Source organism: Anas platyrhynchos, chromosome 20 (genome assembly GCF_047663525.1).
Source record: "Anas platyrhynchos isolate ZD024472 breed Pekin duck chromosome 20, IASCAAS_PekinDuck_T2T, whole genome shotgun sequence".
NCBI classification, from domain to species: Eukaryota; Metazoa; Chordata; class Aves; order Anseriformes; family Anatidae; genus Anas; species Anas platyrhynchos.
In genome coordinates, this window is record NC_092606.1 from 3,500,357 (window position 1) to 3,516,137 (window position 15,781).

At 37.8% G+C, this 15,781-nt stretch overlaps 1 protein-coding gene across 5 annotated transcripts in view; it reads left to right on the forward strand.

Moving 5' to 3' along the window:
- TEX14 (testis expressed 14, intercellular bridge forming factor) overlaps positions 1-15,781 on the forward strand; it is a 55,426-nt gene that overhangs the window by 33,223 nt on the left and 6,422 nt on the right. For all 5 annotated transcript variants that reach the window (XM_072026048.1, XM_072026049.1, XM_072026047.1 and 2 more), the window contains 18 exons: positions 385-508; positions 1,331-1,509; positions 2,698-2,849; positions 3,554-3,744; positions 3,960-4,110; positions 4,472-5,457; positions 6,171-6,277; positions 6,780-6,859; positions 7,400-7,666; positions 8,215-8,315; positions 8,623-8,736; positions 9,332-9,425; positions 10,124-10,214; positions 11,013-11,075; positions 12,202-12,329; positions 13,113-13,300; positions 14,674-14,725; positions 15,218-15,289. In XM_072026048.1, coding sequence (XP_071882149.1) covers positions 385-508; positions 1,331-1,509; positions 2,698-2,849; positions 3,554-3,744; positions 3,960-4,110; positions 4,472-5,457; positions 6,171-6,277; positions 6,780-6,859; positions 7,400-7,666; positions 8,215-8,315; positions 8,623-8,736; positions 9,332-9,425; positions 10,124-10,214; positions 11,013-11,075; positions 12,202-12,329; positions 13,113-13,300; positions 14,674-14,725; positions 15,218-15,289 — 3,140 coding nt within the window. The remainder of the gene's footprint in view (positions 1-384; positions 509-1,330; positions 1,510-2,697; positions 2,850-3,553; positions 3,745-3,959; positions 4,111-4,471; positions 5,458-6,170; positions 6,278-6,779; positions 6,860-7,399; positions 7,667-8,214; positions 8,316-8,622; positions 8,737-9,331; positions 9,426-10,123; positions 10,215-11,012; positions 11,076-12,201; positions 12,330-13,112; positions 13,301-14,673; positions 14,726-15,217; positions 15,290-15,781) is intronic.

Consider the following 15,781-nt stretch of genomic DNA (forward strand, 5'->3'; position numbering starts at 1 on the left):
AGGCCTGACAGTCTTCCTGAGCTGAATCGCACTGTGACTCTGCTTTCTCTCCAAATGAGAAATGCAGGTCGTCTTCTCTCTCTTCCTACTCCATTTTCTTCGCTATGTATAATACAGGAGAAGATGATACTCTCTTCTGATAGGTCTGTGTGAATGCTTCATTGCATTTTCCTGGATGGCTTGCTTATAGATTGCCCTAGCAGCAGCAGCAAGCCCTATTATTTAAGAAATAAATCTTCCTAATCTACTGTTCTTTTCTAATGTTGGCTAGTTAAACAATAAGTTAGAAGCATTCATGTTGTATTTGTAAAAAGACCCAGAGGGCCAGTACTCTGTCTTTTAATCTCAGATTTGTTATAACTGTTTTCCCCTCTCCCTTTGCAGTAAACTCCGTCATCCGCATTTGCTGCAGTTGATGTCTGTTTGTCTGTCTAGTGATTTGGAGAAGATCCGTTTAGTATACGAAAGGGTAAACTTTGGCTCTTTGTACAGCATCCTTCATGAAAGGGTAATCGGAATACTTGTAAATACTGTCGTAAATAGTAATTATTTGAGAGAAAGGAGTTCAATAACTATATTTGCAGTCTTTACTCATGTAAAATACAAAATCACTGGTCTCTATTAAGGTTTCTATTTCATTGCACAGTATTGGATACTCTGTATATGCTGGTGAAGTTTGCCATTGGCGAATACTTCAGTTGACGTTTAGGTGCAGTTGCATTGGATTTCTTGTTTAGTATTGATCTTAAAATGGCTGCTATTAAATTCCATTGAACTTCTGCATGTGATTGCACCGCAAATGTGGTGAGACCAGCTTTTGTCCTTTAATATATGCATGCAATTTGCTGCAGGCTGCTTGTGTATAACAATGAAGGCGTGAGATCGGTTGCATTTTTTTAATCAAGCAGTTTGTATCTTGTTATTATCACTCAATATTTTTCTCTTATTTTTTCACAGTTAATTGAATCCTTTTTTTTTTTTTTTTCTCTAAGTGTCCAAGTACAACATCTAAATTATGGATAAGTTGCAGATAAAGACAGGAGATTCTAAGAGTTGATTCTAGTTCAGGGTGAATTTTGGCATCGTCTTTTTCCTTAATTTCTGTTTAATGTATTAGTAGTTTGTTTGGTACTGAGAAACGTGTATGTTGTTCAGAAAGTGTAATTCGTATGACTTTTACTACAAGGAAATAAGAAATGATTTTTACTACCATGAAATACATTTCATTTTTGCTTTCTTTGCCTCCTAGTGTACAATGATTTCTCAGTACTTCAGGCTTTAAAGACCTGCAATACAAAATGGGAACTTCTGTTGTTTGTTTTTTTTTCAGCGCACAGAATTTCCAGTGCTGCGCATGGAGACAATTTTGCATGTACTGCTTCAAATTAATGATGCTTTGCGTTTTCTACACTCCCGGGGGTTTATCCATCGTTCGATTACATCCCATGCTATTCAGATCGTTTCTTCTGGAGAGGCAAAGCTATGCAACATGGAATACATGATAGAGAGGTAAAGAATTGCCTCACTGTTTGTGGAGGGAACAAATACAAAGCCAGATTTAGTGCTAAATTCTGCTGAAGTGGTTTTGCAGGTGTCCTGCTTGATGACTAGGTGACTCCCCTGCCTCTGAGCTAGGCAGCAGAGTTACAGGAGAGAAGAACTAAATTATCACTGCTGAGGTACATTAAATTTGCTACAGGCTATGTGGCAAGTTTTAGGTGGACTTAGATTCTGCGTTAGGAGTATCTGAAACTATTAAGAGAAGAAGGTCTTCACTGGAGTTTAGAGGTACTGTCAGAGACAGAATATAATTTTACAGAAGAGATGAAATTTCTCCTTGAGTCACTAATTCTGTTGCTGGGCTGGAAATACTTTAATCGCCTTCTTGTTCTGAATTTGCACTTATGGAGGCTTGCCTAAAAGGTCCGAAGATCACACGCTACATTGGTCTGGGAGTAGTTATTAAGTGCCACCAGTGATGAGAAGAAGCTTTAGTACATCTTTGTCCCTTTTATAAGGGACACAATACATTTTTATCTGGTAAATTACTATATACTTGTAGAAGCCTCTTTCCTGCAGTGCGGCTGGATTTGAAAAGGAATAAAAGATCGGTTACACTGTAAAGAGAGAGAGTAAAATTGATAATAAACAAAAACTTGACAATGGAAATGTCATGAAATGAGCAAAGATATTTCCTAATGTCCTTGCAAACTCAATTTTTTACTAAATCCTGGCTGTTTCTTTTATTTACAGGTACTTGCAGCCTGCTGTGTAATAAAAAACACATAAATCACAGTTTGTGTGAGGAAAAAATTAGCTTTTAGACGTATGTAGACGTTGCAAAATAATTGACAGTCTAGAAGACACCTTTTTCTCTTTAGTCTGCAGTCTGCTGTGGGCACAGAATGCTGAAAAATTGGTTGTAAAAATACTATGGGGAACTTTTCAACTCTGACTATTGCTTGATGTAAAGTTTTTAAAGGAGTTCTTACTTCTGCAAGAAAAATTGTGTGCTCTACAATGCCAAAATACAGGATTTGTTGGTGTGAAAATACAACATATTTTTTTGCAGGTCTGCTTGGATCTTTTAGGTATTTAAGCTAGAAGAAGATACAACAAACTCAGGTTCTTAATTCTGAATGACACAGTTGTTTAGAGGAATGTGCAATTTATAACTTTTTTTCTCCTTTTGTATAGCAAAGATGGTGGAGAACACAGTGATCTGACTCGTATTCCTGTCCCAGTCCAGCTATTTAAATGGTGCTCACCTGAAGTAATCCTTGAAAAAGCTGTCACAGTGAAATCGGACATTTACAGTTTCTGTACAGTGATGCAGGAGGCCTTGACAGGTATGTGCATAAGCTTAGGCTTTTTTTGTCACTAGGGTAGCCCAATGAAGATTTTCAGTGCAGACTGTTTATTTTCCCTACGTGGCTGCATAAAAACCTTGCTGTTATTGCACATACAGAATTAACCTGGAGGAGGAACCCACCAGGCAAAAAACAAATGTTGATGACAGTGGCAAAGACTGTTGGGGACACTTGTAAAGTGTAATTGAAAAGCTTGAAATTGCCTAACTAAGGGATGAGATTAATGGTAAGCAATATAAAGATAGAATTTTGTGTGTGTTGGATTGCTGCTGTTAATCTCCTTCGTGCAAGGACAGCGAAATACTCAGTTAATTTTTTTTTTTTGCAATATACAAAAAGAGTTTGTGCACCTTTCATCCTTTTCATGAATGTGAAAATTTGCAGGTAAACTTTTATTATTTGTTGACTTGGACTATTTTGACAGATAAATGGGGTAAAAAATTATTACTCTGAAAATTTAACCTAGAAGGGTAGCTGGTTGAGCATCCACTGTTGGCGTGAGATAGGAAGATGCCAGGCTGGATTCTGGATTGAATACTGGTTTGGTTTCTGACAGCAGTTGCAACTTACAGAACATGCAGACAAAATGCTTCCTTGCTTTTGATCACTCTCTCGTTTCCGTACCTCCTGCCCCTCCCTTAATATACAGGTTGTGACATAAAATCTGTATTTATGCGTTGCAGAGACCCTGCCCTGGAAAGGTGTTGAAGACTCAGTTATTAAACAACTCATAATGTCAGGACAGCACTTAGAAGCGGATGTCAGACTTCCTATACCTTATTATGGTATAGTAAAGTCAGGGCTAGAACCTAAACAGAAGAACCGCTCCATGAACCTTCAGGATATTCAGTATATACTGAAAAATGACTTAAAGGTGATTTCCAGGATAGTAGCCGTTCATGTTTTAAAAATGGAAGCGTTTTATGTTCATTTGGATTCAAGTTGTTCACCTTAAATCTAGGTGGGAGGTTTTTTGTGTGAAATCTGAACAGTAAGTATCCTTCTCGGATCACGGAGGCAAACCACATAGAAGGTGGAGACTAGATTGGTCAATTAAAGATGCCTTTAAAAGTATTTCTTGTGTTGCAGGACTTGACTAAGTCTCAGACTGGGCACACTGATGAAATGTCAAAAGTGCAAAGGCCTGCTGTTTTCGCAGATATAAACATCTGCTTGGCATCAGCTTTTAGCTACCAGAAGAGAACACTGGGACTGCATGAAAAAGAGGTAACAGAGGCTGGTAAGTTTGTTCGTTTGTTTGTTTGTTTTATCAAGGTGTTGTGCATCCTTTGCTGAGGATTTTTCTCAGTCCACAAAGATCTACTGTAAACAACTGAAATGGGAGCACTTACAGATTTGATGACATAGATTGAAAACAGAAAGCAATTAGATCTGTATTTTACCTGCCACCCTAACTATTAATGTAAACTCAAGACTGTATGTCAGGTTAATAATTGCAGTTCAGGCACACTGCTTTCAGCAGAGCTGTTAAATGCTGCTTATGTATTATCTAAAAGGTGTTGACTGTTAAATGTACAAAAGCAGTGTGTCTGATGGACATCTGGAGGAGTAGCTAAACACCTAATATCAAATTTTTGCAGACAGCTCTCCTGCCCCAAGATACTCTCTTATTCCTGAGGAGAATAATGCTTTAGTAGACTATGAGGCATCGAGCAATCTACAGCCAGTTGCACAGGAAAAAAATCATGACATAGATTCTGAAGTCCAGGCGACCTGCAGTGTCAGTGATGTGGATGACAGCCTCTGTAGCTTTGAAATGAATGAAATCTTTGCCAGTTACCCAGAATCTCAAGAAGACTTCCTGGAAGAAGGAGCTGGAGTAGGTCAGACTCTAAAGGATAAAGAAAAGCAGCAAAAGGTAAAAGATAAGCCTGCCCTCAGAGACCTCTTTGTGTCCCCTGGAGCGTCATGTGAGGAAAAGCCAGCTTCTGAGGAAGGTAGCTTTTCAGACTCAGTCACAGAGGATACTACAGAAGAGGAGGAAGGAGCAAGTGAGGTCTCTGACCTGTGCCTGCTGGCACAGGTGAGAGGAGATGCTGGGAGAAGAATGAGTGGTCCGTCCCCAGATGAGCAGCACATCAGTAAATGTGTCCTTAATTTAAAGATCATTCAGAGCATGTTGCAGCAGGCAGCAGATTCCCTGTGCAGAACAGAGTTAAAACTGGACAAATTCATTGCCAATGAAAGACAAAATAAGCTGCTCCAGGAAATGGGAATGTATCAGGTTTCTAAGCAAACTTTTAATGACAGACATTGGAACAGATCTGATGATATCTACGAAAATACCAATAACCCTTTTTCTGGAGCTAATATTTTTTTATGGAAAGCCATAGGTCCACCCTCAAGTGACTATATTCCACCTCTGGTAACACGTGAGGCACGAGGAGGTTTGGGTGGAAATGGTTTCCAGGCTTTTTCAAAGGCAGCAGGGGAAATGCAGGCAGCTCAGAATGAAAAGTGGAAGAGCTTTCATCAGATGCGTAAGAGTAAAAATGAAAACAACCAGCATGATCTCAGCTTCAGTGGGGTGAAAAGCCTGGATAACCAAGAGGGCCTAGACCGTGAGGTAAAGTGTGGAGCAGGTGTTTGTTACTACTGTGTTCTTTAATGGGTTTATGGTAAAGAGAAAGTTACAAATGGCATCCAAGAGAAAGGAATAATCTGTCTTTTAAAATGCATGTGCATGCTATATGCATTATATATAGAAAACAAAATGGTCAACTCAGTGTTGCAGTAGTAATCTTATTTTTTCCCCAGCAAAATACTTGTCTAATAACTGAGGAGGGAGTAAAATCTTGTGCTAAAATTGATGTGGGACTGTTAGGGAAAATGGCAAGCAGAGAAAGATTATTTTTTTACTACTTTTTTTGGGGGTGTAGGGCAGTATACTTAGTTAAGGAGGTCAGAGCTGCCCCTTAATGATCTAGAATTCTTTATTAACTGTAAGTAGCTGACATGCTTAGCTGAAAAAGAGAGAAATGTGTGTTGTATCTGCTGTGGGACTGATCTTGGGTCATTAGGTCTACTTCCTCTGGGAGCCAGGTGTCATGACAGTCCGCTTACATACACATGAAACCTGCTATAGCTCCAGGCAGAGCTTTTAATAAGTTAAGGCCTGGAGTTGTGATCCTTTCACTTGAGAAGTACTACTGATACTGAAATAAAATGTAGGAAGTAAAATTTGCATGATCTGGTTCTTAGTATGTCCCATAGACAGCTCAACTGATAATTAACAGAGTGCCCAACGTGCTGAATCATGGCTTGTTGGACTCGTTTCAGCATTTACTCCCACGTGTATCTGTAAGATGCAAAAATAAGTTCAACTTGCAGTGTCAGAGAGGGAGTGATTCACATTCTGCAGCAAGTGGAAGTGAAGAAGAGAGGTGGTAAGTTTTGATCACGTTCACAAAAGAATTAATTCTAGCAGATTCATCTTGCTACAGCCACTGTCAAAAGTAGATACATCCAGGATAAAAGATGGCATTGAATGTTTTTACAGTAAGCCAGAAGCCATCTGTCCAATTAGGACCCTACCGTGACTCATTGTCAGCTGCAGAGCTGACAGGGTAACTACTGCAACAGGGCAGTTACCTCTATAGAGTGGTATTCAGACAGATTGCGAATGCTTTTCTGATAGAGGTCAGTAGTCTGAAACTAACAGTGCCTAAGGAGAGCAATCTAATAGTGAAGCTAGTAGTAAGGCGGCTCTTTTCTCTGTACACAGCCTCATTCAGTTCTCGGTAGAAACACTCTGGCTTTTATAGGAGTAGGATTAGGCCCTACATTAGGGGCTGTGGGACAACTTCTAGTGTTCTATTGACTGGGAATACTTAACAGAATACGCTTGTGCATTAACAGTTTCTCTTGTCTTGTAATAATTTATCATAGGTGCTATCCAAAATCAGCTTCTGAAATTTACAGCACAAAAATAAGTGAGGAGAGAAGGATGAGGCAACCAGAGTGGAGAAGTAAGTAAATCGGCGTTAACGTTAGCAATCTTACTGCAGTGCAGTGCATTAAAACTTAACACATTTCGTTAGTTTACAAAGGTCTGTCTGCCTTAATCGCTTTATTAGGCTGTTCTTGGTGGAAAACCAAATGAGTGGAATCCAGCATCTTGTGCATTCAGGCCATGGAATAATCACAATCACACTAAGATGGTTTGACTATAAAGCTCAAGGAATATCTGACCCTGTTTCAGAGGATGTAAGGGAGGGACAGCATATGAATTTAGAAAGGGTAGTATAGCAACGACCAGTGGGTGGCAGTAAAGAACGAATAATAGAGAATGCAAACTAACAAAAATTATTCATGTGAAGGCTTGTCTGTATTGATTTATGCAGGTTTTAAATTTAAATAGAAGGAAGTGTCTAGTTCTTCTCTGTATAAAGGAATACACAGGCTTATAATTTTAGCATTTCCAAGTATGCAGATACAATGAAACATGGGAAAGGGTTTGAAGGTTTAGATCCTGTTGCGCAGGCTGGAGATTTTGTTCTTTTGTGTAGATGAAGTAAAGCAAATGGCCAAAAGAGTGGCCTCAGGACAACTGGAACTGATTTCTACAAATCCAACCAGTGAATGTACATCTGAAAGTGAAACGGAGAGTATAGAGGAAGCCTTTCAACATGTCGCCATTAGGGTCCAAAAAAGTCGAGACCAACAGAGAGAGAGATGGCGTGCAGGTGACAACGTTGAGCCTTGGGATGTGGGTTGTGAGGATAGATCTGCATCTGAGGAGAGTGATTTGGAGTCAATGTTCATAAGTTCTGGGGGTAAGGCTGAAAAAAGGATTATTTCATCTCCCTTTTTGTCTCTTTCCATCTCTCAGCAGATTTCATCTCCTGCGATTTTGTTAAAATAATTGGCCATCTTCTCTTTCAGAGTCTCCTGTCCAAAGCAGGTCAATGGCTAAGGCATTGGCTAACATAACGTAATACTCAGTTCTGTTATTTAATAACTGGATGTAATGTCCAGTGAGCGTGGAGACCCTTCATCATCATTAACATATATTAGTATGGGAGACCCAAAGCTTTTAAATCTATGGCTATGCTCTCACACCTTTATTTCTTTTAATTGGAGTTGAAAGGTGCTTTTTCTGTAGCAGCACAGTACAGACAGTGTTTTTGTAATAGTTACAGATAAAGGAACAAGGAAAGCTTCACCTGCTTAGATTAATGCTGTCTTCTGCCTGTCATTTCTCCATGTTTTTGGCAGACAGTGTAGTTTTACTCTCCATTCTCATTGATGCTACATCAGTGTTCAGAGCACTAAATTCATGTTACTTTTAGCCTAATGATTGTGTTTCATTGTGACATCCTAGGGAGAAGTTGCCAGTCACCATCACAATATGAACAAGCAGGATCTGGAATAACTATTCCTAAGAGTTCAGTCATTCCTCAACAAGCTGAGATTCTCTCTAGAGTATGTATAGTATTCCAAGAAATCTAGTTCCTGCTTGTTTTCCCTGAAACGTTTTAGCCTGTTCTCTCCATGTTGCTCACTGAACTACCAGAACAGCTGATTGTTTCAGCTGTGATACAACTAGCAGTCCTCCTGACATATTACGTATAATGGTTCTGTAAATTGTGAGGCGCAGGAGCTGAGTCGAAACATAGAACAATCAATTTATATATTGTTTCAGTTTGATGTATTATTGTTTAACATTACTGACTAAAATGTATATTCAATAGAGCGAAGAAAGCATCTTAAATGATAACATCTTTCACAGGGGCATTCGAGAGAATTACCTTGTTCTCATACTTCATCTGCTGACATGTCTGAAGAATTCTTGACTCCAGATTATTTCCTTCCTCCTACTGCTCAGGGAAATACAGATCTAGAGGTAAAAATCACAGACAAGACAGGAATGAACTCTGTTTCAAGAATGTTGGATGTAAGTTAAATCACATGTGAGTTTATCAGGCTCCCATTTGATTTGAAGAAATGTAGAAAAATGGGAGAACTTTTTTTTTCTTCTGAGTATTTACAGAAAGATTTACCTAAATGGAAGAAAATTTTGACCCCATTCCTTTAAAAAAAAAAAAAAAAAAACAAAACAAACAAAAAAACAACACCAAAAACACCCAAACTTCTAAAACAGGAGGGACATGTTTTCTTGATTTATTTACTAGGAAATTATATAATCTATGGAGCCTTAAAATTATTCTGGTTTTGGCTGAGAAAAGTTTGAGGCAGCTGATCACGTTAACCTTTTCTTCCCAGCTCTATCAAATACAAGTATTCAGTCTTAAAACAATCTTAATTTCTTGAAGATTTGAAACTTGTACAGACTGTTGAATCCAATCCATGCTGTTTGCTGATGAGCTCTTGAAAAACCGTCTCTATTTTGATTGGGATCTTCCTGTGTGAGTTGTCCTACCCTTCTTAGTTCGTCTGTGAGAAATTTGCATCTACTTCCTTTTTCCCCTCTGCTCCAGACCTCAAATCTTGGGGACAAATTAGAAGACCATTGTGATGGCCTTTTACAGAGAAGGAAATCTGAAGATGCAGGATCAGGTATTCAGGTCTCAGGTAAATGTGTTCTTTCTTCTGAAGACCCTCTGGAGTCAGGGAGACAAAATTTTGTATGTAATTTTTGTGAGCATCATTCCTGTCAGAAGGCTGAAGCTAGGTTCTTTAGGGTTGCTTGGTCTTTTCTCACTGATACAGTTAGAGCTTAGAACATTTGGGATTTTAGCAGATGAGATTTGGACATTGCATTCACTGAAATAGCATTGATGCGATGATTATGTTCTTGCTCTGTTTCAATTTGATAAAAACAAAACAAACTTGTTAGCAATTATACCCTAAGGCTAAGTTTGTTTTCAATGTTTCAATTGTTTTTTTGACTTGCAATGATGCTGGAAACTGAATTAGAGTTGCATTTACACGTTAATATTCTTATTGCTATAAGTGTCTTGAGCTTAAACTGTAAGAGCTAAGTTGTATGTGTAGAGAAACAATCTTGATCCTTGCTTTAGTCTGTTGCCTGTCTTAGCTCAAATGTGTAAATGTTGTGATATTCCCTGGTGCTTTAGTGGTTGACTGTCTGGCAGCTGTGGTATGTTTATGAAAATGCATCTTTAAAGCACATTTGTCTCTTGACAACAACAAAGGTCAAAAGAACTAAAAAATTTAATAAAGTTGCAATTTCCTGTTCAATGAATTGTGTCACTTTCCTTTGTACTTGCAAAACCCAATAACAGGGAACATTTGTTATTTGTATTCAGGAGGAAAAATATTATTCTGCAGCACAGCAGCACAGAACTCTGGCAATAACACACTAGGAGTGAATCAGCTTAGCCATATGCCTGTAGCCAGGTAGATAAACTTATTTTCATCATTACTTCAAGCATAAATTAGGTTATAAAGTGTGTTCTCTCTATTAATTCTGCATATATATCTAATATTCAAATAAGGTGCTCGTGGTGCTTTTTTAATGATCATCTACATGTCATAGCTCCTTGCCAAAAATACTTAAAGGTCTTTCATGGCTTTGTTTTTTACCGTGTCCAGTATATTTTTTTGTTTGCTTAATGAGGGAGTAAAATATGAAAAGTAAGTCATGTATATTGCAATTCCTTTTACACTGAACAGAATATCAGTTTTAAACAGAGCAAATATAATTGAAATTATGGCTTCTGTCATCAGGTTTAATTTTGTACTGCTTTGGTTTTGGAGCTCAAGTGGCATGAAGATCATGCTTTTTCACCTTCCATCAGAAGAATCTGATGTAAGCATGCTCACTGCATGTTGCCTGCAGATAACATCAGCATGTGCTTGGGGACTTGCGGTCTCATCCACCAAAAACCTGGTTTACCTATCCGATATCTTTGTAAATTCTGTGTTCTAGTAGTACAAAGAGATGTTGTTTAGATGTTTTCTTCTTACTGGATGACTTTGTGAATCTGTGATACAAACCCATAATGTGCTTAAAATGGTGCTTTTCTTCTAGCTCACTCTAATTTCTAAGGTTTTAAGCAAAAAAGTTTCTATGCCCTGCTGTCTACCTGAGAGAGAAGGTCATCCTTTAAACACTATGAGAGAAGAAACAAAATACATTTATTTTCATAATTTTTCTGACAAGATCAATGAATATGACCTTTTCCCTCACTCTAGTGGTGAAGCAGCCCAAGAATTGGTATCAAGAGAGCCGCAGGAAGACTCCAAAGAAAAAGATATGTAAGAGCCACAGACTGTTCTATGCTGAAACTGCAGCAAGTTGGTCATTACCATTGTAAAAGGTCTATGTTGATACAAAACAGGAAGATACCACAGACTAAAGCTGAGAGGTGGAAACCTATTTGGATTGTTGAAAGTATATTTTTATTGTGATAACCTGGGAGATGGGTATAAAAGAGCTATCACATACAGTTACCCTTAGCTTAGGTTGAATTTTTTACATATTCGTAAGTAATAAGCAGTGTCATTTGGGTGTGCCTATTCATTTTACAGTGTTACTGTAACGTTCTTATAACAATATTATTATTAAACATTCTAACTATTCCTTGTCTCTTCCATGTGCATTACACATAAGAAATAAAATTATTTTCAAGAGTGAACTGTTAGTATGTAGCTACATAAGTTATATTACAAAAATACTATATAGATATTCTCAGGAGAAATGTGCACAAGAGGTATGTGACTTAACTATTAAAGTTAGCTTTTATTCACAGATAATGGAAATTTTGCATAGAAATCACTGACTTGGTAACAGTGAATTTATGATCATTTAATGGTCTTCTGAGAATAACATAATCTTCTGCAAACGGCGTTACTTTGCTTAATATAATTCCAGTCCAACGGATTTTTTTTTTGCTACTTGAGCGTACATCACTTTTGTGCAGATCTATAGCAGTTTCGGCTTACTTGTGTAATTCTTTTAAAGGCTCCTAAGACCTTATGTTATTTTTAAGAGATCTTTAATTTTTGCTAAATGTTTAAGGTTTTCCCTTGGTTTTGGATACAGTCTTCTTCCTAGTGGTTCACATTTGAGGTTCTTGTCCTTTCTGGAGGTAGTTTCCTGTGGTTGCTTTTATAAAAGTTACTAAAATGAAGAAATTCTGTAAAGCAGAGGAATGTTAATAATTAACCTTTTCTGTCTCTGCAAGATCATTGAAGATGTTGTTCTTTAGCCTTTGAAGAACTCTTTGATAAGTTGTCAAAGTGATTGTCTTGCTTCCCTCTGGAAAACTAGATAAGATTGAACAAAAGTAAAGTTTGAAGAACCTAAAAATAGCAGAAATTAGTGATTCACAAGTGTAATAAGTGGCTATTCTAACTGTCAGAACATCTTTCAATACTTCAGATCAGTGACAGATATTCAGGATTTGTCAAGTATTCCCTGTGAGGAGGAGAACTACTACAAGAATATAAATTGTAAAACACCCAGAGTGAGTCATGCACCCACAAGTGTCAGCACTCCACTCAGATCAGGTAACTGCAGCGACAAAAAAGGGAGGACCAATGAATTACTTAAACTTTCGATGCCAGAAGTCAGACCTCTCTGCCAACACTTGCTAACATAAAAGCTGTTTGTGCGAATCATGGAAACTCTATTCATTTAAGTGCCAGCACAGAAACGTTAGGCGTGGAATAAGTAATCATAATAAAGGCTGTACCTGTTGTTTGAAATCTCATTGTTTTTGTCCGCAGAGTTAAAACTTCATGGTTAAAGCCTGTTTGGTCAAAAGCAATCTCTTAAGACACTAGAACTAGAGGAGAGTTTACAGACTGACAAAACAACTATCTGAAAGGCCTGTGAAAAATAATCACTTGGTAGTTAATGCTTATGTTAGCCTTTGTGAATCAGAAATTGTTTTATTTGGAGTAATATGTGTGGAACTTTGTATTTTGAAGACAGTGTAAAAAACACTGTTTAGACTGTTAAGATGATCTCAAAGTTTGTTGAGTTTTAGTTTGTTACCCTTAAAACAACACTTCTGTTTGCTTTGTACTTCATTAATTTGGTTTGCTATGGGAGTCATAATGTCTCATTTGGTAAAGTTTTGCATAAATAATGTCTGAGTTGAAGCTCCTGGGCGAACAGTTTGGACTTCCGCTTAGAGATCATTTTGTGGACAATAATCTTGGAGATTCCAGTTCAGGTGCTTGTTCAAATACAAAAAAACTTTTTCTACTTCATTGAAATGTGACAAATATAATAATTTTCCAGCTTTGCTATCATCTCGCCCTCTCCCTTCTTCTTTTTAATTCTAGAGGAAGAAAATCCAGTAGCCTTTAAGAAATACCAACATGGCCATGAAGTAGCTTTGGATTCTTCCTCTTTAAGTTGTCAAGAGGTGTCTGCAGTGTCCAGGACATTCACTACAGCCTATGAAGAAAGAAGGAGCACTGAAAATACCTCTACTCCTGTAGAAGTTCGCTCATCTGGATTGAATGAGCCTGTAAGTGAAGGAAATTACACAAATTACACAAATGTTGGGCTTCCCATTGCACCTAACCCTGTGCAAATGTTGAGAACCACCAAAATGGCCTTGCCTGCACTATCCTGGCCTTCTCAGCACTGGATCCAGTAATCTTACAATACCAAAGTGGTAAGTATCAGCAAAATGATTGGGTAGGAAAGGTGTGTTTTTGTTGGAAGAGTTTTGTTGGTGAGTTGATCTTCTGCGTCTACAGCAGGTGGCTTATCTGAATGGTTCAGAATTCACAACTCAGCTGGTGAACTCTAGGTTTTTAACTTTGTGGAAGTGGTGATTTGAATGAAAACAAATTGTGTGTGTGTGTGTATTCAAGTTTTCTTGTGAAACTGAAGGGTTATCGCAGTCAGTGGGGGAATATAAATGAGTGTAAATAAGCAATTCCATAAGGAAAAAAAGGTAAAAGTAGTTTGGATGCAAGTAAGTGTTCAGAAAGCCCTTGTATTATTGAGGCTGTTTGTCCTTTTTACTGCCTGCAGACATGGCATAATGTTATCAACTTTGTTGTCTTTCTTTGGAGCTGACATTTTTCAAGGCTGTTGCAGTGATTTCTGGTAATCTTTTTGGAACTGAAGGTGTTCTAGAGACAGAACGTTATCTTAGATGTTTTTCCAGGCATCTTACATATAGAACAGTTGCTTTTATGCTTTTCCTATTCAGTGTTGGGGTTGTCGTTTAAAGATTAAATTAGTTTGTTCAACCAGAACAGTAGTAACTGCATTCAGTGTCATCAGGTCAGCTGTGTCTTTAGGCTTGCATAGCAGACTATTAAAATTCATTAAACCCATTAACAGCACAGTGCTGCCTTGACTGGCTCTGTAGAGAGATCTGAACGTGTCGCTTCCTTGTCTAAAACTTTCTTCTAGGATCAAGCACTTGAAGTACCAATTTCCATTTTTGAAGGACTTGCCTTTGATTACAAATCCTTGATTTTTTGGGGGATTCTTCTGGTAACTAGATGTGCCTGGCTTTAATAATTAAAGATTCAAAACAGAGTGGGAAAGCGAGAGATGTCAGAACTGTCCTTTCAGAGAATTTCTGTCCAATTGTCTGTACACAGTGTTGAAATGAATAAAGAATGTGTAGCTGACAATATCTTAATGACCAGCAAAAAGATGAGTGAAAAACAGCCTAGGCAAAATTTCTGACACATCTGGCTTACCTGGATCCTACCTCTTTCATATTCTGAGTACGCTGAAGAGCTTATTTAAAAATTTAAGTAAGACTTTAATTAACACTTTACCTCAATTTGGACTTAGTATATTAAAGGCAAGGATTGGGGAACAGCAGTTCTTCAGTTTACTTTTTTGTGTTTCATTCTGTATATTCTTACACAGGATGGATTGTCAGCAGTTGCTTCATCCTTGAGAAGCACCAGGAAGGCATCTGGTAAGTCTCTTAAGCCACTCCTCAGCCCAATTAGAGTGATAAAAAATGGATAAACAGATTTAAAGAGCAGTTTGCAGTCTTACTATTTTTTTTTCCTGGGCATCTCTTTGTAGGGATAAAAAAAAAAACAACAAAAAAGACAACCAACTTTGCATACGATTTTGTGTTGGTAGTGATTGTTAAGTTGCAAATTCTGTGTTTGCACTTGTAGGCTAAGATCTCTGACCTCTAATTAATCTCCGTTTGCCGTGTAAATATTACTGGCCTAAAACTTGCAATGCAAAATTGAGAGCTATATGTGCAAGTCTAGCTCTAAATGATTTTCCATTCCAATGGTACTTAAGGATATTTCATAAAAAGTGAATGAGCCACGCTCATGGAGATTGATAGATGATATACGTCAGCAAGATGCGGTCATACTCTAAGCTTATATCACAGTTATTAAGAATTAATCACTGCTAATTAACTAGACTTTTTTTTCTTCTCTCTCAGCACTGTCACAGGCACCTAACCACTTCATTGATGATCTCCCTCCACCAGCCCAAGAGCTGCTGGATGAAATTGGTAAGAGGCACTTCATCCAAAATGGTATGAGACTTGCCAGCTGTGTTTTAAAGCCAAGGACAGTACAGTACTTCAGTACACAATCAGGATTTCTCCCAAATCATTCACTACTAAAATACACAAGAGCTTCCAAATTAGTTGCAGTCAGGTCAATGAATAGGAAGTTAGGCATCAACAGCTTGAATAACGGGCAGTTATTTAAGTTAGTCCTTGAAGTTTCTGCCTTTCATATAATGGTTAGTTACTGCTGACGACAGCAGTTAGCTTATTGAGTATAGATGTAATTTAACTCTGAGATGAACTTTGTGTAGACTGAAGTTTTCAAAGGTGTCATGGATGTTCTTCGTCCATGTTCTTCATTAAAAGCAATGCCAGCTGATTAGCTCCATTAGTCAGGTATTTTTGTAGAGCTTAGTTTCAATGATACACATCTATTTTTTTTTAGTCGCATTCTTCTTGAGCCAGAACACAGAGTAAAAATCCTTCATTATT